The sequence below is a fragment of the Myodes glareolus genome, chromosome 25, assembly GCF_982192425.1.
Source record: "Myodes glareolus chromosome 25, mMyoGla1.1, whole genome shotgun sequence".
Lineage (NCBI taxonomy): Eukaryota > Metazoa > Chordata > Mammalia > Rodentia > Cricetidae > Myodes > Myodes glareolus.
The window spans coordinates 47,003,023-47,029,502 of NC_142050.1; the positions used below are offsets into that span (position 1 = coordinate 47,003,023).

Consider the following 26,480-nt stretch of genomic DNA (forward strand, 5'->3'; position numbering starts at 1 on the left):
AGAGCTTCCAGCCATCATTCATTCAGTTCTTACTCAAATAACCCTGAGAACCAGGAGCCCCAGTGTCCTGGAGTGCGAGAAGATGCATGTTCCCTAGACCTAAGAACAAATCACACTCTACAGGGTCTCAGGGGCTCAGATAGAGCACACTGCATACTTTCAAAGACTACAGTATATGGCGTTTAAAATGTTTTAAGAACTTAGGACTTTTCATGACAATGAGACACATATGATCCTGGCAACTACAATTACTTGAAGAGGAAGATGGGCATTGAAGAGGCTCCTTATTGAGTTTGTGAGACATTTGGGCAAGAAATGGCTCTTGCCTGGACTTCTTGATGAACTGGACATTCAGGACCCACAGAGAAATGACTGCTGAACTCCCTAAAGGTGAGATGATCCTTCAAGGGTCCTGCTTCATGAAAGAGTGTGCCAGACGTTCTGCAGGACATAGAAGAAAGACACTGACCAATATAGGTGGAACTGTCCTTGACATTTCCTGCCTCATTGAAAAGTCTGCTGGATACTATGGGCCTGTGGACTGAAGATGGATGCTCCAATGAAACAGAAGAACTTGTGGTGACTGTCCATGCAGAGAGATGTCTCTGTCAATTCTAGAGTTTTGGAAGTTGCTTGCACTGCACTTCATGTTAACTTAGACAATATTATACTTCTGGAGACTTGGATGGAGTTGAAGAATAGGTAGTTATTATGATAATTTTCCTTGGTTTTGCGAAAAGATAAAGTAGATATAAATGTTATAACTATAATTCTTGTCTGGTACTTGTTTTTGTTTTTAACGATTTATTAAGTATACAATATTCTTCCTGTATGCATGCCTGCAGGCCAGAAGAGAACACCAGATCTCATGACAGATGGTTTTGAGCCACCATGTGGTTGCTAGGAATTGAAATCAGGACCTTTGGGAGACCAGGCAGTGCTCTTAAGCATTGAGCCATCTCTCCAGCCCGATGTCTGTTTTTTTATATGTAATTTTACTATGTTAAAGTTAAAACCTTCCTATTTATTTAAACAGAAAATGGAAGGTGATGTGGGATTCCTCTCTCTATGCTGTGAATACCATTGGTTAATAAAGAAACTGTCTTTGGCCTATACAGGGAATAGAGGTAGGCAGGAAAAACGAAACTGAATGCTGGGAGAAAGAAAGGCAGAATTTAGAGAGAAGCCATGTAGCCCCTGCTGGAGACAGCCACTGGCTGGAACTTTATCTGGTAAGCCACAGCCTTGTGGTGATACACAGATTAATGGGGATGGGTTAAATTAAGATGCTAAATTAAAATTAACCCAATAAGAAGCTAGAGTTAATGGACCAAGCAGAGATTTACATAATATGGTTTCTGTATGATTATTTCAGGAGTCTGGGCAGCCGGAAAACAAACAAGTGGTCTCCTACTACAGTGGCCCTACTTCCCTATTCCAGTTTGAGCTGACTCAAGCTGGGCAAGTCCATGACCAATACAGGCTTCTGGGAACGCCCTCCCAGCTAATTTCTGGGTCACCCCTTCTAAGCCCCCTCCATTCAGCAGGGGTCTAAGCACCTTGCAGCTTCTCACAGCATGCTGCCCTGCTCCTACTCCTAGGCTGGCCTCTCATTCCCTGCTGCCTGAGACTCTGTGTTGTTTCATGGCTCTCCTAAAGGGCAGGTGGTCATGTCTGAAAGTTAATAGTAGCAGTTCACACAGTGGCCATGAGGGGGAGCTGTGTCTCCCAAAATGTAAAGCCTCCACCATTCTCTAAGCCTCCCTGTGCATGGCTGGTGTGCAGCTGTGTGTAGAGTTCTTTCCATGTGACCTGCTTTGGCCTTCCTTTTCTGACTTTGTTGAATTATTTACTAGTTCTAAAAACCTTCTGTCAATTCCTCCAAAATTTTCACCACATATTGATTGGTCATTATGGTAGTTTGATAGAAAATGGCACCCACAGGGTGTGGCACTATTAGCAGGGGTGGCTTTGTTGGAATAGGTGTGGCCTTGTTGAAGGTGTGTGTGAGTGCGGAGGTGGATTTTAAGGAGGTTGTTGCTAAAGCTACACAAATGTGTAACAAACAGTTGTTTATGTCCTCTGCTTATCAAGATGTGGAACTCTCACCTCCTTCTTCAGCACGGTGTTTAAATGAAGGAGGACTGGAATCACACACACATACACACCCTCCACACATCAAACTAATCGTTCAGTAGTTCAGTGTTGTGAACCAGTGGCTCATTTGTCAGACACAAAAAAAAGTATGTGACCTCAACTCTTGTACCCAGCTTACTTAATAGTTCAGGGAATTTCAAAGGGCATCTGCTCCCAAAGACTGTTCCACTCACTTAATAACTGGTGGTGTGTGTGTGTCTTCCAGTCATCATTTATTCAGCTCTTACTCTAATAGCCCTGAGAACCAGGAGCCCCAGTGTCCCGGAGTGTGAGAAGATGCATTTCCCCTAGACCTCAGAACAAATCACACTCTGCATTGTGCTCTAGCTGAGCTCCTGGTGACCCTGATGATGCTGGTCTACAATTCCAGTCTTGCCTCTTCTGAAACACCCCTAGATAGACAGAGTAGGTTTTAACTACCAATGTCCAGGGGTCCCTCATGTATCCTGCCAACCTGAGGGGACCCATCATGTACCTTACACTATAAAGCAAGTCTACATGTGATATATAATGGCCACATACCCTGTCTCTATGAAGGAGTGACCCTTCCCAGTGATAAGGACCATGGAGGCTAACAACAGGCTACAGGAATGAGTGATGAGCTACCTTTGGGAGGAGCCATAAGGTGCCTGGGTCAGGTTTCCATGACAACAGGATGACTGAAGATCATCTCTCAGATGGATTAAGATGACCACAAGTGACACTTTTATACCACCGTGACTGCCATGTTGAGCTGTATCATACTGGATCCAGACTGGACCTGCTCAAGAGCGCTTTGGCCCTCGGCACAGTGCTCATCCATATTCTTCCTTGGGTGCCATCTTTGTTCTGATTTAGTATTCACCCTGGCCAGGTGAATGGCAAGGCGTGATTACAGACACTCTTGGTTTTCAAGCCCAGTCTTCAACTTTAATCTTCTGCCTAAGGTTGGAAACTCCCTTCTCTCCAGATCCCACTCACTGAGTAAGGAGTATGTGTCCATTGGGGGAAGCATGGCTCTGTCTACCATTTGAACACAGGATTCAGTTCCCCAGAAAGTCACTTCATCTACACTTAATGGGTTCAACTCTAAAACTCAGTTCATGTCAGGAACCAGGGGTGTGGGAAGGAAGCTGCTGTGACAGGCACTGCCTTCACCCTCTAACTGTCTCTTGTGGTTCCTTCTAATGGCCCCCTATGGCTCATCTTCATGACCAACTTCACAAATCTTAGACTCTCTGGGGAAACACCTCTGGGCATGTCAAGGGCATGTATAGAAATGTCTGCTTACCACTTCCTTTACTCCAGAGCCTGCTGTCAGCACTCCTCCACATCTGTGGAGTTTCCTCTGGAATCACATGGCCTGAACAATGTTTGAGAAGACCAACTATAAAAATGGTTAAATGGCTTCTGACCAGGTTACCAAGAACACATAACTGGGAAGAAGGGTTCTTCTGCAAATGGAATTGAGAAAGTTGGATCTCCATTGAGAGGAATAAATCCCACCCTCATCTTGGGCATGTATGGAAGGCCATCCAAAATGGAAGCAGAGAATCCCTAGAAAACACAGAACAGCTTAGCCACAATGACCTCATCTGTTTTCTTGCTTCTGACATCAAAACCACAGACAACTCAGGATGATTCTTTTATTTCAGGCCGCATGCATGCTGGGTAGGCACTCTGTCATTGAGCCACACCCACAGTCTCTCACTGGAACACTCTAGACAAGTCCTTCCCAGCTGAGATACATCCCTGCTACCTTTCTGCACTCATACAAGGAAGCCATTCCTTCATGGAGACATGTCTCCTGTGGACTTGCTTTAGTATGGAGTACATGATGAGTTATATATAATATGGGAGCTCTCAGCTTGGTAGGAGGACATGGGAGACCCCTGGGCATTGTTTATTTAAACATTTGTGTATCTGGGGGTGGTTAAGAAGGGGCAGGACTGGAATCATAGGCAGCGTCATCTAATTGTGACCATGTCTTGGTTCTTCCATTTCTTCCATTTTGGAGTAAAGAAGTATTTAACTTGTTTTTAATGTAATAGGAGCCCACAATTAAGAGACTAATCTATATAAGTGTTGAAATTAAAAAGAATAAAACATTTTGGGAATTTTAAAGCTATGTCGTGTTTTATGATATGATACTGACTTGAGATCTTAGGGATAAGTAAGAAAGGAAAGGTTATGGCTTAGTAGTAATGTGTTTAAGTATCAAAGTGAAAGGAGCTTATTTGTGAAGATTAATAGTTATATCTTTGAGTCTCAAATTGAAAGGGGATTATTTGTGAGGGTGAGTTTTTTCAATTAGACATCTATTAGGAGGGAACCTTAATCAAGAAAATGACTCTATTATATTTGGTACGGGTAGTCTGTGTGGGTATGTTCTTGATTAGTGATTGATGTGGATAGTACCATGCCTGGGTAGGAGGCCATAGGTTATATAAAAGAGCAAGTTCAGTGACCATGGAGAGCAATCCAATGAGAAGAATTCCTCCATGGTCTCTGCTTCAAGTACTGACTGTTGTTCCCTCAGTGAAGGACTGTGACTAGGATGTGTAATCTAATAAGACATTTTCTACCCAGAAGATTTGAATTGGTATGGATCTTAGTTTATTGATCAAAACTCAAGTTCAATTTTGTTATATATGTATATTAATGCTCTTGATTAAGGTATTGTGCTTCTGAATCTCATTTTTAAATGAAATGTATAACTGGGCGGTGGTGGCGCATAACTTTAATCCCAACACATGGGAGGCAGAGGTGGGTGGATCTTTATGAGTTTGAGGCCTGCCTGATCTACCAGAGCTGGTTCCAGGAAAGACTACAAATCTACAGAGAAAATCTGTCTCAAAAATCCACAAAAGATGTAATGTATAATTAAGAAACATAGGTTAATAGATAATCACATATAATAGTCATCTTTTAGTTATATGGCTTTTGGGTATCTTAGAGTTTCTATTGCTGTGAAGAGACACCATGACCATAGCAAAACTTATAAAGGAAAATATTTGATTGAGGCTGGCTTACAGTTTCAGTCCATTATCATCATGACAGAAAACGTGGTGGATACAGGCAGACCAGTGCTGGAGAAAGAACTGAGAGTTCTACATCCAGATCAACAGGCAGCAGAAAGTGACTATGACATAGTTCCTCTAACAAGGCCACACCTCCTAATAGTGCCACTCTCCATGGGACATTGGGTGTCATTTTGACTAAAACTATTACAGTATCAAAATCCTTGTAAGTATCTTTTCACCCAAGCTCAGTAAGTAAGCTCAACAAACTCCTTGGTTCCTCAGGATGGACGCTGGTGAAATTATATTTTGCATCTTCACTGGGACTAACAGTTGGGACTTACATTGCTTCCTCCCCTACCACAGGGGAGAAAAATCTCACAGCAGATCATAAACATATTTGTCTGCCACGGACCGTCTCTCGTGGAGCCACTCAGACCGAGGGAAAACAGGACGAAGGGACAGGAGATTTCAGGATACGGCGAAGGAAATGACAAGCAAACACACTCAATGTAGTTGAATATGTTGCTGTGTCTTCACTTTAATTAGCCTAAGGCTTTTATACTTTTACAATCAAGGAACTTGGCAAAGGCATACGTCATCAGATCATAGACTAGAAACAAAGAAAAGGAACAGCACTGTCATTTAACAAGAACAACAAATTTATGTGTCCATTGTCTATTCTAAACGCTAGTTGTGGTTGTTGCTCAAAGACATGATGTCACACTTCACTGAGACTGCTTCACACCATTGATCTCAACTCTCTTCCTGATTCCCAGGCTCGGATGTTGTTATCAGTTTAGGCCTCTTCTGCCCACAGGAAAGGCCTTATAGGCCTTCTGTGTATGGGAATGGATCAAGGTAATTACCAGACTCTGGGGTCAGCGTGGGGGCGACCACCATCTGCTTTCTAATTGCAGCTGTACGTGTCTTCCCAGGCAGATGCCTAGTGGGGGCTGCTGTAACTGTTTCTCTGCAGAAAGCTTCTAAGATTTCTCCCAGTAAGACTAACTCCTTCTGCTCCACATCATTAAGGAATTATTCTAACGATGACCCCCAATTCCCAGAACTAGCTACTTCTTTAAAGGCTTTCAGCAGTTTCATTCATTGGAACAGCATGGTCTGTTGGCAAAACAGGAGAATAGAACAAAAGAATAAGAAAGGAACAGCTTCAGTGGTGCCAGTGACAGCGAGGGTCGAGTCAGTGCAGATGGCAATTCAGATGGCATCAGTACCACAGCTGATTGCCAGGGAACAGCCCAGGGCATAAACTCCATGGAGCACAGACCCCTAATCCTCCAGCCTCAGTCCATCCAGTCAGCATTTCTGCTACACCGGCGTGACAGCCGTGGATGTGGCATTTGTCAATGTTTCTATTTCTCATATTAGAAAAAGGAAGCAGTACATAAAAGAACATGTTAGAAGAACATAAATGTGTAAATGCCCTTAATGAAAAAAAAGACATATATAAGAAAATAATGATGACTGGGTGGCTCCAGAATAAACAAGACAGGAAAGGTTTTGCAAGCTATGAGGGTCTGAGTAATTTGTTTAAGATATATAAAGGATGAGGTTTAGAGATCATATATTTATTGATGTTGGTAAGGTCAGATATCAACTATTTCAATGACTGGCTAAAATATATGTCAAGTAAAGTTTATTAAGTAGTATCTGAATATTGAAATATTATAAAGTAGTTAAAAGTACAACACGGGTATAAAAATGACCTTCTAGCTTTTTAATAATCATTCCTAGAGGCTATTCTAATGTGGTTAGAAGAACTGAAAGGGGGAGTTGTTCTCCCCTTTACATACAAGGTCAGTGAGGTTCCTAGGAACAAAAGGCCACTGATTACGTATTGTCCAGTTCATGGAGGCCATGGAGAACCCACTCAATGAATCTGAAACATTATCCAGTCTAAAATGGAGAATCAATGTGGGAAATATTTCCTCAAGGCTTCAAAGAAAGCCACAGTACATAAAGCAAAGCCTTTGCATTATTCTCACATTGATGGACACACAATAAAAGTGAGACTTGAAGAATCTAAGATCCCTTCCAAGCCCAAGTGACCTCGGAGGACTAGTTGGTCAACTGTCCTTGACAACTCAGAAAAAAGATTAATTTTGGCAACCTGCATTCTTCTTCAGTACTTAAGGAGAAAATTTAATCAAGGACTAAGAGAACTGGTAACAATACAAGGGATCTCACCAAACACACATTAGATATAAGTCTACATGAGATGTTATTTAAATAGTAAATCTCACTAATATTTTCTCCTTGATAAAAAGATGTTGCCCAGATGTGAGACATCAGACCTTGCCTCCTGGAACACCTTTGCACAGCAAAGAAGGACAGGAAATTTTTTGTTTTAACATTCAAATTAAATGATCTTAAATACCTTTTACTCTCTCTATACAAAAGCTACATGGGAAGGGAATCATGCCAACTTTGAACTGATAAAACAGCTATAAATGGGTGTGAAAGTTGGTTGTAGGTTCATCATTCTGGAGACCAACTGTAGAGATTCAAGGAAAACATCTAATAGACAGGGACTATTATGAGCTCATCAAGAATGTCTTATGAAATTTGGACATTTTAGTTCTTCCAAGACAACAGTAAAGGAATTCCTTTTTTGTCTACATCTGAGAGTTTGGTCTTTACAAGAGTCTCTAAGGTATGGTATCACAATACTGCCACCTGATACCCTAAAATCAACTGGAAGAAACCAGATCAGTCATTGTCCCAACCCCACAATGGTAGTGTTATCTCATCAGAGGAAGGTGGGATAAGAACTGGAGGTAAAATTAAACAATTTAGGTTAAAAAAAACCCTCATGACTCCCTATTGGGTCCATCATGGCTTACAATCTACTTCCCACTGAAGCCCCTTATTGCTAGGCTTGCCCAGATTCCCTCAATAGCTACTATTACCCAGCTGGGCTGCAAGGCAGTCACAGCTCCCCTACAGGATGAGCAGAAACCAGTGACTAAACCAGAACAGCCCTTTCCAGCTTTGCCATTCCACTCTAGGGTAAGAGAGAGTCCTAGTCTGGTAAATAGGTATTTCAGTAGAAAGTCTTCCAGATTCCTATTCCTCTACCAAGAAACAGGGTCCCTTGTGTATGTATTCCATTACAGAGTCACTGACCAGTGTAACCAACCCATTCCCTCAGAGCTTAGAAGTCCTGAAGCCAAACAAAGGTCGCATTAAAACAGTAACTCTTGTTAAATCAAAATGAGGCCATGAATTAGAAAACAATGAAGTGTCTATGGAAGCGCTTAGAGGCAGGAAAGAGATGATGGAAATGATGTAAATATAATCAACAAAATTATTCTAGAAAAATTATTCATAAAAAGGCTTTATGATCACATGCTACAGAGACTAGGGATTTGTATTAGAGAGCACAAAATATTAGTCACACATTTTATTTCAGGCTGTGCATCTTAAATATGTAAAATAACAGTTCTTTTAGGCAGGGCCACACCATTTTATTCAGTTCTATTTTGGTCAAAGTAGTGTAACTATTGTAAATTGGTTTTATGATAAGTTAGGTTCTTTATCCAGGTTCTTGATTTCTTGCTCTCTGGATTCAAGAAATGGTGAGTCAGAACATTTAATAATCATCTAAAATTGATTACCTCACTACTGATTTCTAATGTATGCTATGGTCTAAGGGGGGAAACTTGCATGCAACTTCTTGGCCATCCCTTTCTGTGCTGGGACTACACTTGCTTTACAGTCTGTCAGTCGGAGGACACTCATTTACTCATCTAGTTTCCTTCTCACTGAACAGTTAAGGCCCAGTCTTGAAGCAGTTGCAGGACTTGCTTTCTGGGCAGCAGAAGCAAGATTAGGTGTTCAAAGCAATTTTCAACTCTATAGTGTGAGATAAGCCTAAGCTTCCGAAGACAGAAATGATCAACAGCATTTGAGAAAAATGGAAAGAAATTCTTAATGATTGGAAACAATAGGGAATAGAAACAGATTATAGCAGTGATGCATATAAAGTAAATAAAATTTAAAAAGTGAAAACAAGAATTATCTTTTTTAAAAAAACATAAATATAATTTTTAAAAACACACAGTTATATTGACTTTGTAAAATAGAAAAACATTACCTAGTAGAGATTGACATTAAAAAGATATTACTTCACCATGCCCCTATGTGCAATGTCAGCTGCTGAGACCTGTGACCTGAAACACACAGCTACAGCTAATGGATGTAATGACAGGCAGGAGTGAACACATGAGCATAGGAGAGTTCCCATGTTAGAAATTCAATATGTATTGACTAAAGATAACCTTCCCGAGTTGTATATCCAAAATCTATCCTGCTTTCATTCACATGACATAGATCAACACATGCTGGGAAATTACAAAACCACCGATCTTGTCATATTAAGATGCTATTTCATAACGCTGACACCAGCAGCTGTTTGCTTACTGACAGTGTATGCAGTAAACTATTCCTCCTCTTCTGGTCTGAAGGTGGAAGCCATGCTCCACATACAAATGCTTTTCCTATTAGTAAAATGGACAGTTGACTACATGATCGAATTTTTAATTTTAGAGCTCAGTGGTGGTTGAGTTCTTTAATCTAAGAATGTAGTTTAATCACAAGGGAAACAAGGTCATTGCTCTGGGGAGCAATGGCATGGGATCAAGGCTACCTTATCCAACATACAAAGTTTGTCTCAGAAACATTTTTCTACAATGCTGGAGGTACTGCTATTCTAGAATTAATATGCCTTCCCATGAATAAATCATTAACACACTTATAGTTTAATGGACATGAATTCCTTTAATAACATTATGCATTCAATGGTGGTTAATGCTAAAAGAGGAGACAACCAAGCCCAGATTTTGCATCCAACATACACTGTCATCTTTATGTCTTTTTTTAGGTTCAGGCCTGAGGTTAAACAATGAACAATTTAAATAGCGACAGGAGGATGCAAGTCTAGCCACTTAGCAAGATGGAGATTTAGAGATCAAAACTATCTTCTAGATTATGCATTAGAATTGAAATAAAAATGTATCAGTACCTTATTGGAGAGAAACTCATTCTTGTGGCTATAGTTAAATGGTCAACCATCATTAAAAGACTTTTATTGTCAGTTCTCTCCTGATGATTCACTGTACTTTTCCCTCATTTTGTGGAGATTTTGGCTTGGAAAATTCTTTAAGCACCAAGTCTAAGTTAGTTTCTGATGCTATCAATCTTCTGAGTCATCAAGGCTGAGGTAAAGATGACTTAAAACAACCAATCACATCTTACTGCTATTGATGCCATTTTCATGGGGCTATGATAAAAATAAATGAATGAAATATTTTTTTTCTTGAAGCTAAAGACAACTGTGATGTCTAAAGTCTTTACAAAATCATTTTCAGATATAGAGTTTTCATCTGTGTGAGTTTATCCCTAGTTCCTGACTTTGAATTGAAACACATAGCCTTTAAGATATTTAAAATACTAGAAACATGGCTGGGCAGTTAAGAAATGTACAATCCCAGGACCAAGATCTAATTTTTGACAACTTCCTGTAACTTCTGCTAGAAAATCCTAGGGTCTAACATTATCAGAAACCAGTATGCACATTCACATACCCACAGAGAAACAATCTGATATCACATAATCACAATTAAAACAACACTTTAAGCATATTTTTACTCATGAATGTTTTTCTCTTGTAAGAATTCATTCCTTTAATACAGGTGTTAAGGTACCCAATGGCTTACAGAGCTTTTCTTCACCATGAAGCAATCAGGTAGGCTTGAAGTCTGAGAACCTTCTAAGATGATGGAATAAATCATTTGGGAGGACTTATGAAATGAGTCCAGTTTCAGAGTCAGGTGTATCTCTCATTAGCTCTGGATTCAGGAACAAAGTCTGTTTCTTTGTCTCAGTTTTAGAGTCAGAATGTATTTCTTTGACTCCAGTTTCAGAGTCAAAAATCATGTAATTCACTGGCTCTGGTTTCAGGGTCTGGATGTATTTTTTTGACTGGCCCATTTAACCTACACAGGGCTTCATAAATTCACAAATTCATTTTACCATGAGTTTGTAAGTACAAACAGTATAAAAAGGAAATGATAATGCTTGAAAAGATTGTTAACACTGTCAAATTTATTTCTACAGAAGAAATAATCTTGTGTTATAGGCAGAGGACTCTTGTTCATTCCTAGCTGCCCAGACCAGAAATAATCACAAAGAGACTATATTAATTAATTAAAACACTGCTTGGCCTAGAATTAGCTCAGGATTCTTATTAGCTAACTCTAACATCTTAAATTAACCCATTCCTATTATTTTGTATTTTACCACAAAATTTGTGATTTACCAGTCAGGGCATCTGTCTTCTTCAGCAGATACACGGAGTCTGACTCCACTTTCTTTTCTCCACTATCTCTGCTTGGAATTCCTGCCTTCCTCTCTGCTGCCCTGTCATAAGCCCATGGCAGCTTCTTTATTAAACAATGGTAACAAAATACATTCACAGCATACAGAGGAGAATCCCAAATCATTTTGCAGCTGATTATAAGTGTTTTGGCTAAAGATCTTACCAAATACTTTATAATAAGTAGTCTTCAGTATCTTTTTCATGTAGTCAATGTCTATTGTAATATGCAAAGATTTTAACAGATTGTTGCACACAAAAGTTTTACTCCTATATAAAGTACAAAACTTTATCAAATGAATACATTTATAGGATTTCTCTGCAGTATGATTTTTTCTCATGATTTAGATTATTCATACATGCAAATGCTTTACCACACTTATTACATTCATAGAGTTTATCTCCAGTGTGTGATCTTTTATGCATTTGAAGAGAACTGTTAAGTACAAAGCCTTTACCACACTCATTACATCCATAGGACTTCTCTCCAGCATGTGTTAGTTCGTCTTTGAAGATGACTATGATAAACAAAGACTTTACTACACTAATTTCATACATAATGTTTCTCTCCAGTATGTGTTTTCTCATGCCTGTGAAGATGACTGTGCCATGCAAAGGCTTTAGCACATTGATTACATTCAGAGGGTTTCTCTCCAGTATGGATACTTTTATGTGTTCGAAGACTACTGTGACATGAAAAGGATTTACCACACTGATTACATTCATAGGGTTTCTCTCCAGTATGGGTCCTTTCATGACGTCGAAGATGACTGTTGGATACAAAGGCTTTACCACACTGACTACATTCATAGGGTTTCTCTCCAGTATGGGTTCTTTCATGTTTTCGAAGACGACTGTGACATGTAAAGGCTTTACCACACTGATTACATTTATAGGGTTTTTCTTCAGTTTGGATTCTTTTATGTTGTCGAAGATTACTGTGACATGCAAAGGCTTTACCACACTGATTACATTTATAGGGTTTCTCTCCAGTATGGGTTCTTTCATGACTTTGAAGATGACTGTTACATGGAAAGGCTTTACCACACTGATTACATTCATAGGGTTTCTCTCCAGTATGGGTTCTTTCATGGATTTGTGCATGACTGTGACGTGCAAAGGCTTTACCACATTGATTACATTCATAGGGTTTCTCTCCAGTATGGGTTCTTTCATGACGTCGAAGATGACTGTTGGATACAAAGGCTTTACCACACTGACTACATTCATAGGGTTTCTCTCCAGTATGGGTTCTTTCATGACGTCGAAGATGACTTTTGGATACAAAGGCTTTACCACACTGACTACATTCATAGGGTTTCTCTCCAGTATGGGTTCTTTCATGTTTTTGAAAACTACTGTGAAATGTAAAGGCTTTACCACAGTGATTACATTCATAGGGTTTCTCTCCAGTATGGATTCTTTCATGATGTTGAAGATGACTGTGCTGTGCGAAGGCTTTACCACACTGATTACATTCATGGGGTTTCTCTCCAGTGTGGGTTTTTTTATGTATTCGAAGACTACTGTGACATGCAAAGGGTTTACCACACTGATTACATTCATAGGGTTTCTCTCCAGTATGGGTCATTTTATGTGTTTGGAGAGTATATTGACGTGTAAAGGCTTTACCACATTGATTACATTCATAGGGTTTCTCTCCAGTATGGGTCATTTTATGTGTTTTCAGAGTATATTGACATGTAAAGGCTTTATCACATTGATTACATTCATAGGGTTTTTCTCCAGTATGGATTCTTTCATGCCTTTGTAGACTACTGGGACATGAAAAGGATTTACCACACTGATTACATTCATAGGGTTTCTCTCCAGTATGGATTCTTTCATGACTTTGAAGATGACTGTGACGTGAAAAGGCTTTACCACACTGATTACATTCATAGGGTTTCTCTCCAGTATGAATTCTTTTATGTGTTCGAAGACTACTGTCACATGCAAAGGCTTTAGCACACTGATTACATTCATAGGGTTTCTCTCCAGTATGGATTCTTTCATGCCGTTGTAGACTACTGTGATGTGCAAAGGCTTTTTCACACTGATTACATTCATAGGGTTTCTCTCCAGTATGGATTCTTTCATGCCTTTTAAGATCTCTGTAATGTGCAAAAGTTTTACCACACTGATTACATTCATAGGATTTCTCTCCAGTGCATGTTCTTTTATGCATTTGAAGATGATTGTAATGTGAAAAGGCATTACCAAACTCATTTCCTTCATACGGTTTTAATGTAGTATGTGTTTTTTCATGACTGTGAAGATGACTGTCACGTGCAAAGGTTTTAACACATTGAGAATATGCAGAACATTTCTTTCTAGTTTGACTTTTTCCATGCCTACAATGATAATGGTACATGTGAAGGCATTACTACATTTAATACATTGGTGAATATTTTTATCTGAATAAATTAATTTTATAATTTAATCCTATTTTAAAGAGGAATTATATGTTAAGGTTTTATCATCATGTTTACAATCTTGATTTTCCCCTTCATTAAGGTTTGCTTTGCATCTTTGAAAATAACTGATAACAGCCTTTAATACATGGTTCACATTTACAGAATTTTTTTTCTGTATGAGAATTTTCATGTATTTGAAGAGAACTGAAGAAACTCAGAGCTTTACCACTGATATTGCATTTATAACGTTTTCTATACTGTGAGTGATGCTACAATTGCTAAATGAACTAGGACAAATAGAAGTATTTACACAGTCTAGTACTCAGTGTGGTTTTCTGAAATGTGACTTTGTTGATATATTAACAATGGACTAGAAAACCAATTACTTGTATATGTGTATATCAAATTCAACAAGTATACTCAACATGGGGACTGCTACATATTTTCTATTTGTTCTGAGAGAGAGGTATGTTATATCTTTTCACATTCTATGCTCAAGTGTCTTGTATCCAGAGTAATATATGATGTACCCAGTAAAGGAAGAATAACAAATATAAGGTTTCCACATTGTGTTCACCCAGTTTGACTTTCTGTCCTCACAGACTTGTGGTATATGGATTAAGACCACTCCAAAACAGCTGCCCCTTGATTCATAACTTTAAATGCCCCCTCACTCAACTTAACACAGCCACAGTATATGGGTTAAACTACCTTTTCTATGGACTATTAGTATAATAGATAGTTTTAGAGATCAACATGTATATCTTTTATAATATGAATAATATGAGATAAATGAATTGACAACTTTACAGTATACCTCTCATTGTATTATGATTCAACTGATAATATAGATTAAGATATTGTTTTCTTTCTTAAAAGAATGACTTGCAAATGTAGTTCACCTATCTGAAATTAAGGTATATGATTTTGTGAGAATTTAATATACATCAATGCACTTTATTATTTACACTGCTGCTTTTGTTTAAAACATATAGGATTAAGTACAAATTCTTCAGAGGCACATTTGTATCAGCTTATACATGAAAATTACCTTTCATGTCTTCTAGAATTTTGATAATGTTCTTCAATATTACGGTCTTCCCAAATGTATCCTAAAATATAACGCCAGAAATTGTATGTTTTATATTAAAATTTGTAAAAATTAGTTACCATTTGAAGCAAACCTTACAACCATGCCTGATTTATTTACCCCATTTTTCTTTCTCAATCATATTACAAAAGAGCATCATTAACCAATGAATAGTTGTCCCCTTCTATAAAACATGAAAGATAATACGGTCTTACCTATAATAGTGAGGTTTCTGTAGGTCTCTACCATCACGTCTTTGTAGAGATTCTTCTGGGAAGGATTCAGCAAAGTCCATTCTTCCCAAGTGAAGTCGACATGCACATCATCATAGGTCACTGAATTCTAAAATATCCCATACAGGTGTACAACAGAAAGTATGATTTTGACAACACTATAAAGTATACTTCTTTGACAGTATAGTCATATAATTCTGGTGCTCCCCATACGTATTCCATGACAAAGACATCATAATTTCATCACCAAGTCACTTCAGAAGCAAACAGAATACGGAGTTCACCATTGTCATTTATGAACCCATTGAATGGGATATCACCTTGCAAGAGAAATACCTCCTAACCAACATTGAAAGATACATAAACAGATCAACAGAACAGAGTACAGATAAGAGAAATTGTATGGATGATTAATTCCTAACTATAAAAAGAAAATAAAATGAAAAAGTTGGGTGCATTTAATCATTCCTCTAATCTTTGTACTCAGAAGGCAGAGGCATGTATATCTATCTGCCTCTGAGTTGAATACCAGCCTAGTCTATACAATCACTTCTAGGACAGCCAGAAATACATGTTAAATACCTGTTTCACATGGAAAAAAATCAATCAAACAACCATAAAAGCTAGAAATAACTCATAGGCTTTTGCTGAAGTTTCTACAAAGAGTAACACATTCACTTCAACTCTTTATTCATCTACCAGAAACCTGAAATTGCCCAATTTAAACTGCAACAAAAATGAGATTTTACTAAAAGGCACTGTGTGTTTAAAAAATTACAAATGGACTAATGAAAACAATAGAAATTAATATGCTGATTACAAATAATCAACACTGAGCAGGCAACATGGCTCAACATCAAAGAGTCCTCCTAGTCTTGCATACAGGTGGGCTCAAGGACTTACATGGGGGAATCATAACTATCCATTATTCCAAGTTCAAGGTTTCTAATGCCATCTTTTGATCAATGTAAGGACCAGGTACTCACATGGTGCATATCCATGCATTCAGGGATAATACTCTTTTTAAAATAAAAATACAAAACAAACAAAACAGGCAGGAAGAAGGTTATGCACCTACAATCCAATAACACAGAAGGCACAGACAGTATTAATGTCCTGAGTACATGCCATCCTGGAAAACATAATGATACCCTCTGTCAAATTATTAAATTCAAGATATGGGTGAAGCTCAGTACAACAGAATATGCTTGATAGAAACAAAACCACCATACAACAATATAAAAACAAAAAAGCCCACCTTTAATCCCACCACTTGGGAGTAAGAGTCAGAAGTTTTCTGAATTTGAAGCCATCCTGATATATAGAACTACTGACAGGACAGCTAGGGCTACACAGGCAAACCTTGTCTTCAAAATATAACAAACAAAAATGAAAACAGTAGGCTACCAAACCACCTTAGCACTAAATAGCAGTTAATTCTACTGAATCTTGTGTGACTTAGTGATAGAATTTCTGATGGTGGAAAGTAATGACAGCAAAAGAAAAAAGCTGACTGATTAGTTTCAACCACAACACAGCAGGCACAAAGAACAGGAAATGGGTTGAGGCTATAGAAACTCAAATTGTGGAATTCCTTTCTGTATGCTGTGATTATCATTCGTTAATAAAGAAACTGCTTTGGGCCTATAACAGAGGTATAGGACAAAACTTAGGTAGGTGGGGAAAATGAAACTGAATGCTAGAGGAAGAGAGTGGAGTCAGAGAGAAGTCATGTAGCGTCACCAAAGACAGACACTGAGAAATTTATCTGGTAAGACAGAGCCACATGGCAATACATAGATTAATAGAAATTGATTAAATTAATATGTAAGAGTTACCCTCTGTATGCTGTGAATATGTTTTATTCCTATTGGATAATAAGGAAACTGCTTTGGGCCTATGGCAGCACAGAATAGATGCCAAATGGAGAGAGAGGAGAAAAGAAGGCAGAATCAGGGAGATGCCATGTAGCCACTGAAGGAGACAGATGCTGGATGGAACCTTACCGGCAGGTCACAGCCATGTGGTGATACACAAATTTAAAAATGGGTTAATTTATGATGTAAAAGTTACTTAATAAGAAGCCTAAGCTATTGGGTATGCAGTCTTATAATTAATAAAAATTCTGTATAATTATTATGAGTCGGGGCAGTGGGGAAATGACCAAGCTCCCTATGTCTATACAAGGATATAATTAAGTTTACAAGCTATACAGCACACACATGATTAACATCTAAGTTCGATTGTCCTTTTAAGCATTCATGATTCCTTGACTACTAAGGGATCATACAAAACAGAAATCAGCCTGAATGCTTCACTGCCTGAGGGAATGCAACAGTCTGTCAGGAACTGGGAGGTATATAGTGACCCAGGAACCATGGACTTTAACCTGGTCTCTCAAGGAACTTAGGCTGGGCCAGCTCCATGATACCCTGAAGAGCCTACTGCCCAGTAAAATCCTATGACCTTGACCCCCACTCTCTGCCACTACTCTCAACATTCCCATCTTCTAGGTCCTACAAGAACAGATGATTAAGCTCTTTGTCCAGTTTTCTAATATCATAAGCATTCTTCTAAGAGTCAAGATTCCCAGGTCCTTTGCAGCAACAAAATCTTCTTTGAGTCCCATTTTTGTTCCAACTTTATTCTCTGTTGCTGTTATTAAATTATGCAATCAAAAGCAACTCAGGTAATGAACATGTTTATTTGGTTGTTAACCCTATTTCACAATTCCTCCTTATGACAGTGTAGGATAGATACTCAAGCTAATAACTAAAGGCAAAACATGTGGAACCAGTGTTTTCTTGTTTTCCCTTTTGCTTTGTCACTGCCTTGTGCTCAACTAGCTCTCCTATCTATCCCAGGGCTGCTTGCTGAGAGATATTGCCAACTCAGTGGAAGGGCCTTCCTATATTAATCAAAATCAACAAATCTCTCTCAGATACCTTAATCAGGTATTCTGATCTAGACATACTCTCAATTGGTATTTTCTCAGATCAGTCGAAGCTCTGTCATGCAGATAGCAGAGGCTATCTAGAAAGAGACAATAGTATGCAAGAAGGTTTTTAAGATCCAAAGGCAATGTATTAATCATATCGATCAATTAAGCAGCAAAACCACAAACAAAGATAGATATGCCAGGAAATGGAAAGAGGCAAACATCTAAGACAAAGAAGAGAAAACGAAAACTGTCTCTCAACAGAAACTTCCTAAACCAACAAAAACTCAAGGAACTCATAACATGAGAAATCTTCTGAATACAAAATTGGTGAGACCATGATTTTCCAGAAAATAAACAATATACTTAGATAACAATGAATAAAATCAACCATACAGACAAGTAGCACTGACAAAGACATATTATGCTCCTTTAAATAAAAACAAGATTCTAACCAAAATAACACTCTAAGAAATTACTAACAAGCACTCATCCAATACACTTCAGTTCTTTATCCTTTACCAATAATAGAAAATGACTGGGGTGCGGAAGGCTGTTCTACCAGAAATAGAGAGATTCACTTGAAACCTTCTTGTGTCTTAACTTTATAAAAAATAGTTTTGACTACTTAAGAAAAATTCTTTAGCTTATAGTAAAGAAAAGTATGTCTGTTAGGATCACTTAGACACCATTTTGCTCCCCCTGATAGATGATTGCCTGTAAGTCTGCAATCAGAGTGAGGAAATGAAAACATTTTAAAACAAAATGCAAGATAACAGATTTTTAAAGAATCAGTGCACACCTAAAGCAACTTGTTTTGCTCTATTGCTTTATAAGTCACTAGTACTTTTGGAAACAAGTTTATTGCCATTTTCTGCATATATTTGTGCAAGAGTGAGAATTTCTTCCACATGTATACAAGCAACAGAGAAAAAAGGGATTAGATGCCCTCAATCTGAAATGGTAGAGTTATGAACCTCACAACTCTATGGTAGGTATCTGAACTTAGGTCACCTCCAAAACTAATATGTGCTGAGCTACCTGCCAACATTCATAATACCTTTTATCCCATAAGCCAAAAGTCTCTCACAGATTAACAAGAACAACAAAACCTAAATAAATAAAGAAGTAAATAAATAATCCTTGGAAACAGGATGCATCAAAATTAAGATGATCAGTAAAATGAAAATTCCCAACAATTTATAACAAGAAAGCTGATTACAAAGCTACATTCATATTGGAAGTACAAAGACTACTCAATGGGATTATGAAAAATAGTACACAGACTGACATAATATGACTTCTTTCTGGGTGGTGGTGGCACACACCTTTAATCCCAACACTCAGGAGGCAGAGACAGGAGGATCTCTGTGAGTTTGAAGTCAGCCTGGTCTACAGAGAGAGTTCCAGAACAGGCTCCAAAGCCACAGAGAAACCCTGTCTCGGGGAAAAAATTACCACAAAGCTGATCAATCAAGAATGTGTATGATATTTGGGAAAGAATAAAGAGAATGGAGAGAAAAAGCCAAGAACAAAAGTAAAAAAATATAGTCAGCTATTAATCAAAAGACCAAAGGAAACTTAGTCAGGAAACGTGTGATCTTGACCAATGTTATCCAGATACCTATGATTCTATGTATATAGAAATTAAATAAAGACTTCACAATTTTCACAAAATTAACTCCAAGTGACCCTTAAACTGTTGTTCCTGATGCTCCAACTACTGGTATTTCTTCCTGAGAGGCCCCATGCTCTAGAGCCTTTTCTGCAAAAAGAGATGATCTACTGCTATGGTCCTGCAAGTCCTTATACCTCCTTCTGTTTTCAGGTAAACCCAGCCATACTGATGCCCAATCCTAAAACAATGTAGAATAATTTCTGCTTCCGGTCACATGGATTATAGCACAAGATATAGATTCTGCTCTATCTACCTGCCCAACACCATACACAGCTAAGAAACCTCTGCATCTCTGAAACTTCCTATGACCCATGGAACTAAACATCACTGAATCACACTAATGCAGCTGGTGGTAGCAGAAAGTTAGAAACATTTAAATCATGCATTGCTAAGTCATCATCACTGAAGTTCTACCAGCTTTTAAACTATTGGAAACATTTATAAGACAAACTTGAAAGTAGGCTGCAATACTCAGAACTTCTAGAAACCAGATTATCAGTTCTCAAATCTGTCTTCCCACAGCATACCAAAAGCATGACTTTGTTTCTACACCAGACAGTGATATTACAATCATAATATGTTACCATGCCAGGGCTGCAGAGTCTCCCTCTCCACAGGAAATACATACACAGGGAGGCTCAGAGGACAAGGACCACTGCCCAGGTCATTACATAGAGCAATAGAACAACAGCCTGGCTCATGGTCCATCCAAATCCCAGCAGAAATGACAGCTCAACAGACCTTCTCTGAACAGCCTACACTCACTCTGGCATAGCTAGTGGTCTTCCTTACAACTCATGACAACAGAAGCAAAGAAGAATCCTAGAAAGAACCACCTGTAAGCTACCTCCCACTATTATTCCTGCTTGCCAAGCCTTCCCAGAGTCCCTCAGTGGCTAATGCAACCCAGCTGGACCTCAGAGTAATATCATCTCCTCTACTGGGTGTGATTAGAGATCAAATTACTCAGATATCACAGAACTTTCTGCTCGGCTCTTCCAGTCCAGTGGACAAGACCGTAGTCCAGAAAGTTTGTATTTTAGTAGACATTCATCCAATTTCCTAGAGCATAACCTGTTCCTCATCCAAAGCACAGGGTCCTTTGTATGCACATTCCCATTACACTCTCAATATGCAGTGCAGCCAACCCATCACCTCATACCTGGGAAATCCTGCAGAAAAACACAGGTCACATTCACAATTGTTGTTAAAGAAAAATGGGCCATGAATTATAAGAAAATAAAGGGTCATGGAAAGGCTTGGGTACAGGAAAGAGAATGTGGATATGATATAGTTATGATCTGAAAAAATTATTTTGAAGAGTAGAAACAGGATTTAAGGCCATGTGCTTCAGAAACAAGGGATTTATATTAGAGCACATCAAAGATTTCTCAAACCTTCTATATCCGGGTGTATGTTTAAAATAAGTAAAAGGACAGTCCTGTTAGGCAGGACCACATTTTACTCAGATCTATTTTGGTTGAACTACTATAACTACAGCAATTTGTTTACATGATAAGTTTGGTTCTTTATCCAGATTCTTGATTGCGTGGTCGGTGGAGAGCAAGAAATGACCATCAGGACATTTATGGAGCACCTAAAATTGATTACCTACTTTCACATTGTTAATCTCAACTACAGTTGAAGTAGGAAAGTTCTCAGCCAATTTCCTGTCTCTCCTTTTCTGCACTGTGAATCTACCAGCTTCAAGCTTGACCTATGTACTCACCCTTTTCATCCATAATCATACACTGAAAGTCAGAGAGACTGGAGGTCACTCCTTAGCTGGTTTATTTTTCCTACCCACTGACCTGTCAAGGCCCAGTCCTGAAGAAATTGAAGGACTATCTACCCAGCACTGGGCATCAGAGGCAGGATTAGGTTTGTAAAGCAATTCCCCATTGCATAGTGTGAGGCAACAATATTACAAGCTCATAGTCTCCCATGCCAGGAAGGCAGAGCCTCCCCCACACCCAACAAAGATTAGAGGCCAAGGGCCACTACCCAGGTGACCAAAAAGAACAATAGAACCTGTTTGGCTCATGGTCATCCCTCTCCATGCAGCCCTGACAGCTCAGCCAACCTGTTCTTCCTGGTCTGAGGACAGTTGCTTCTACATTCACCATGGCATGGCTTGTGGTCCTCCTTACAGCTCTGTACAGCAGAATAAGAGAATCCTGGAAAGAACCTGTAAACTGTCTTTGGTGCTTCTAATTGCCAACCAGAGTCCCTCTAGGACCATCCAGCTGGGCTTTGAGACATTAGCAGTTACCGTACTGGGTGAGCAGAGTTCGAATATCTCAGAAAACAAGCATCCTCCAGTTTTGTCCTTATACGCTATAGTCAGACAAAATTCTAATCTGGGAAATTTATAGTTTAATAAAATCTCCCATTCTCCCAGAGTACTTCCTGTTCCTCCTCCAATACACCAGGTACTGTGTGTGGTCTGTGGACCCATGAAATGGCCAGACGGGACATTTATGGAACATCTAAAATTGATCACCTCACTACTCACAGCTAATGTCAACTACAGTCACAGCAGGAAAGATTTTACTCTCCTTCTTGTCCATCCTTTGTCTGTTGTGACTACTCTGGCTTACAGTTGGTCAGTGAACTCATTTCTTACACAAGTCCCACTTCACTCTTACATTCACAATAAAATCTACAGATATTGGAAGATGCTCACTGACTGATCTTTCTCCATGAGACAGACCAGTCAAGGTCTATCCTGGTAGGATTTGCAGGACTGTCTTTCCAGCCCTAGGGAGCAGAGGCAGGATTAGGTGTTCACAACAATTCTCAGTTACATAGTATGATACAAGCCTGAGCTACAGGAGACATTAATCTAAACCAGTTGTTCTCAATCCTCCTAGTGCTTATGACCCTTTAATACAGTTACTCATGATGTAGTGACACCCCCACCTATAAAATTATTTATACTACTACTTCATAACTATGTTTTTGCTACTGTTATAAATTATAATATTAATATCTCTACTTTCTGATGGTCTTAAGCCAGTGGTGTGATAGGTTCATTTGGTCCCCCAAAAGGAATCATGGCCCACAAGGTTGAGAATTATTGCTCTCAACTGATATAAATAGACAAATAAACAGCACTTAAAAAATGGAATGAAATGCAAAAACTGGGAAACATTAGAAAATAGAAACAAAGAGATTATAGCACTTATGCCTTGGAGAAAATGAAATCTAAAAAATGATAACCAATAATTGACTTCTTAAAATTATAAAAATTAAGAGAACACTCAGTTATACTGACTTTGAAACAGAGTAGGCACTTCCCTGATAGGGATAATGCCATTAATAATTTGTCCTATGTAAAATGTTACCTGCTGAGTGCTGTAAGCTGATACATAGAGTTACAGTCAATGACCTATGTCTCAAACGTCTGAGCTGACTTCACTGTGTCAACCAGGATTGAACACATCTTCATGGGAGAGTTCACTAATTGGAAACTAAATACTTAGGAGTTCAAGCTCTCCTCCCTAAACTGTACACCCACCAATGTCTATCTTCATTCACAAGGAAGGAATTAATGTATGATGTGAAATTACACAGAAAGTCATTCACTGTACCCCATTAGGTCCTTCTTTGTAATGGAGACCCCTACAACCCTTGGCCTTAAACATCAGACTAAGATCTAGCGATTCTCCAGTGTGTTTACCCCCTCCAATGTACACAGTACACGGTTCCTACTTTTCTGTCTGAAGGGAGAAGCCATGTTCCACATGCAAATCCTTTTATTGTTACTGCAATGGACAGTCCCAGTGTATGACTCAAACTGGTGCTTTTAGAGCTCGGTGGTGCAGCATACTTGTAATCCAAGAATTTATGGTGTTCAACCAGGAGAATAGCAAGGGCAATGCCCTGTGGGGCTGCAGACAGGATTCAAGTCCATCTCAATCAGCACAGGGGACACTGAGTCACATCTCCTTTCCTAAGAGCTGAAAAATACAGCTGTTCTCGATTTATTATACTCTCCTGGTACACAAGGTTGTGACACCTTAACGGGCCCTGAGCAGCAGATCAGAGGCCTTTGATGGGAAAGTGGGTCTTCTGGCTGCTTGTAAATCATGGTTCTCTCATTTGTTATAGGAATGTACCTTAGTGGCTGATTAATCCTGCTAAACAAACATTTGCATCTCATCATACTAATTTCTAACAGGCATGGTGTGCATGCTACTCATCTTTGGATATTTGGGATGCAGCCCTCCCTCACTTTAATTCTACTCTGTGTGACTTAATGTCTCCTAAGCACTGGTAAATCCTTATACCATTAATTCTATTATCAACTATACTCGTCCACATCACAGTTTAGTAACGGAGCACTACTTTACACAGGTGAAACCATACACAAGCCACATAAAATTAACTACACACGGATCCCAAATGTAAATGTTAAAAGTGCAGAACTTCTGAAGACCCAGGAGAGACCAGGAGTCTCCGCGTTTGGCGAATGTGCACACGCTACGATATATGCACGACAGACACCTCCATCTGCGGCTCCCAATGCTCTGCACTGTGCATACACAGCCCAGGCAGTGAAGGGATTCAGAGGCTGCCAACAGAGAGCTGCAAGTTTAGGACTACTGAAGCAGAAAACGCTAAACTCTGTGTCTGTCCGCTGGCTCCCACCCGGCCACCATACCGACCGCAAGTCTCAGCGCCACTCCACATACTTTGGGGACAGCAGCCCCTGGCTTGCCAAGCCTGGACACTCCTCCCATCTGTGTAGAGCAACCCCTCACTCACCATGGTGCAGCTGCCAAGCTGACAGGGTATCTGCCCCCACAAGGGAACCCAAGTCGTGGAAATGGATCGGAAGTCTGGCTACCGTTAGGACCCTCCCATCTGTCTGGCAGGTCTGCTGGAGGTTCTGATTGGCTAGTACGGTCTGAGTGATGGGACCGGTTGAGCGGAAGGGATTCAGCACCTGGTCCAAAACTGGCTTCTAATCTAAAGTCAGACCTGTCCGAGATTGGCTGGAAATTTATGCTAAAATCAACAGCAAGTCTCTTGCTAATTTAAATCAATGGGTTCGGTTTTAAAAGGAAGCAAACAATTTCAGAATATTAACTAAAATTAAACTAAATAACCTGGCATTAAAAAAAGAAAGAAATGAACTGGTTGGTGGAGGCATAGGGATATAACCCCAAAAGTCCACAAAGAAGGCAGGCAGGTCTGTGTGTGTTCAAGGCCAGACATCTAGGAAAACCCTGTCTCAGAGAAACCCTGTCTCGAGGAGAAAAAAAAAATCAAACAAATTTTTGAGAAGCTGCGTTTGAGCTTCTTCTGGTGAGTATTTATTTGACATATATGGGTTTTGGGGAAGGGATTTCTAAAAGAAATGGTCTGTGGCCTGAAGAGGTTGCAGGACCTGAGAATGAAGTAAACCTGGGTGTTACTTCAGGTCCCTGGAGGAGGAGTGCAGCCAGCATTGACCTTGCCAATAGGCTCCAGTCAAATGTTAATGTGGAGGCCTGAAATTCCTCAAGAGGGAGTGAATGGAGACCCTTTCTTATCTAAATGCCTGACTTTGGCGAAAGGACTTGTAGGAAGCAGGCAGCACTTGAAATTAAGGTTTCTTAGATAATTACTCTTGCCTTCCTGACCTGTTCCCCTCAGAATGCACACTCTCAATATGGAAGGACATGACATCTTACTCTTTCCCCAGGATAACTTCCTACCTAGCATTCTGATGAATTGTTCTGTACTGATTCCTAATCCTAACTGAACTCTTCCACTGTAAATAAATAAAGCAAATATGTGAACAGATGAATGAACGAAGAGACAAACAAACCAATAAACAAACAAATAAAAAGTTCACAGATGCTTATTGACTTTTGTTTTCATAATATAAACTTTTGACGTATGACCTAGAAAGTGTCTGGAGTATAACTTTATAGTAACTCCCCTCTATCTCTCTGTCTCTGTCTCTGTCTCTCTCTCTCTCTCACACACACACACACAGAAACAGTTGAACAAATTTAAAATTAAACTAAATATACAATAAAAGGAAGCAAAAACCTATACTATCATCATCCCATCACTTAGAAGGCAGAGTAAACTCTGTGAACTCTGAAAGTCATGGAGAATAGCATACGTTCCTGTTACATTTTGTCAAGTTTTTCTCATAAGATTTTCATCTTTTATGATCATGTGAGAGTCTAGCTTTTTTTTTAATTTAATAGATGGGTACATGTTCCTTCTTCTAGTTCTTCTGGCTGTACAGCTTTGACAATGGAAGCAGGTCAGATTTCATCAAAGAAATTTTTTTTATTAATTTATAAAAGTTTCCACTTCTGCCCCTCCTCCCAATACCCTCCCACTCCCTTCACTCCCTTTTTTCCTCCCTCTCCAGTCCTAAGAGCAGTCATGGTTTCCTGCCCTGTGGGAAATTCAAGTTCCTCCCCCTCCCTCCAGGTCTAGGAAGGTGAGCATACAAACAGACTAGGATTCCAAAAAGCCAGTACGTGCAGAGGAAACAAGTCCCAGAGCCATTATCAATGGCTTCTAAATCAGTCCTCATGTCAGCCCCATTCGGAGAATCCAG

At 39.2% G+C, this 26,480-nt stretch overlaps 1 protein-coding gene across 1 annotated transcript in view; it reads right to left on the reverse strand.

The window, feature by feature from the left end:
• The window catches only part of LOC148117928 (uncharacterized), a 56,571-nt gene extending 31,797 nt beyond the window's left edge, over nucleotides 1-24,774 (reverse strand). Inside the window, 5 exon segments of the mRNA XM_087901755.1 lie at nucleotides 11,913-12,032; nucleotides 12,115-13,907; nucleotides 15,022-15,082; nucleotides 15,276-15,402; nucleotides 24,680-24,774. Coding sequence (XP_087757881.1) covers nucleotides 11,913-12,032; nucleotides 12,115-13,907; nucleotides 15,022-15,082; nucleotides 15,276-15,402; nucleotides 24,680-24,682 — 2,104 coding nt within the window. The 5' untranslated portion in view covers nucleotides 24,683-24,774.
• Nucleotides 24,775-26,480: the final 1,706 nt, after the last annotated feature.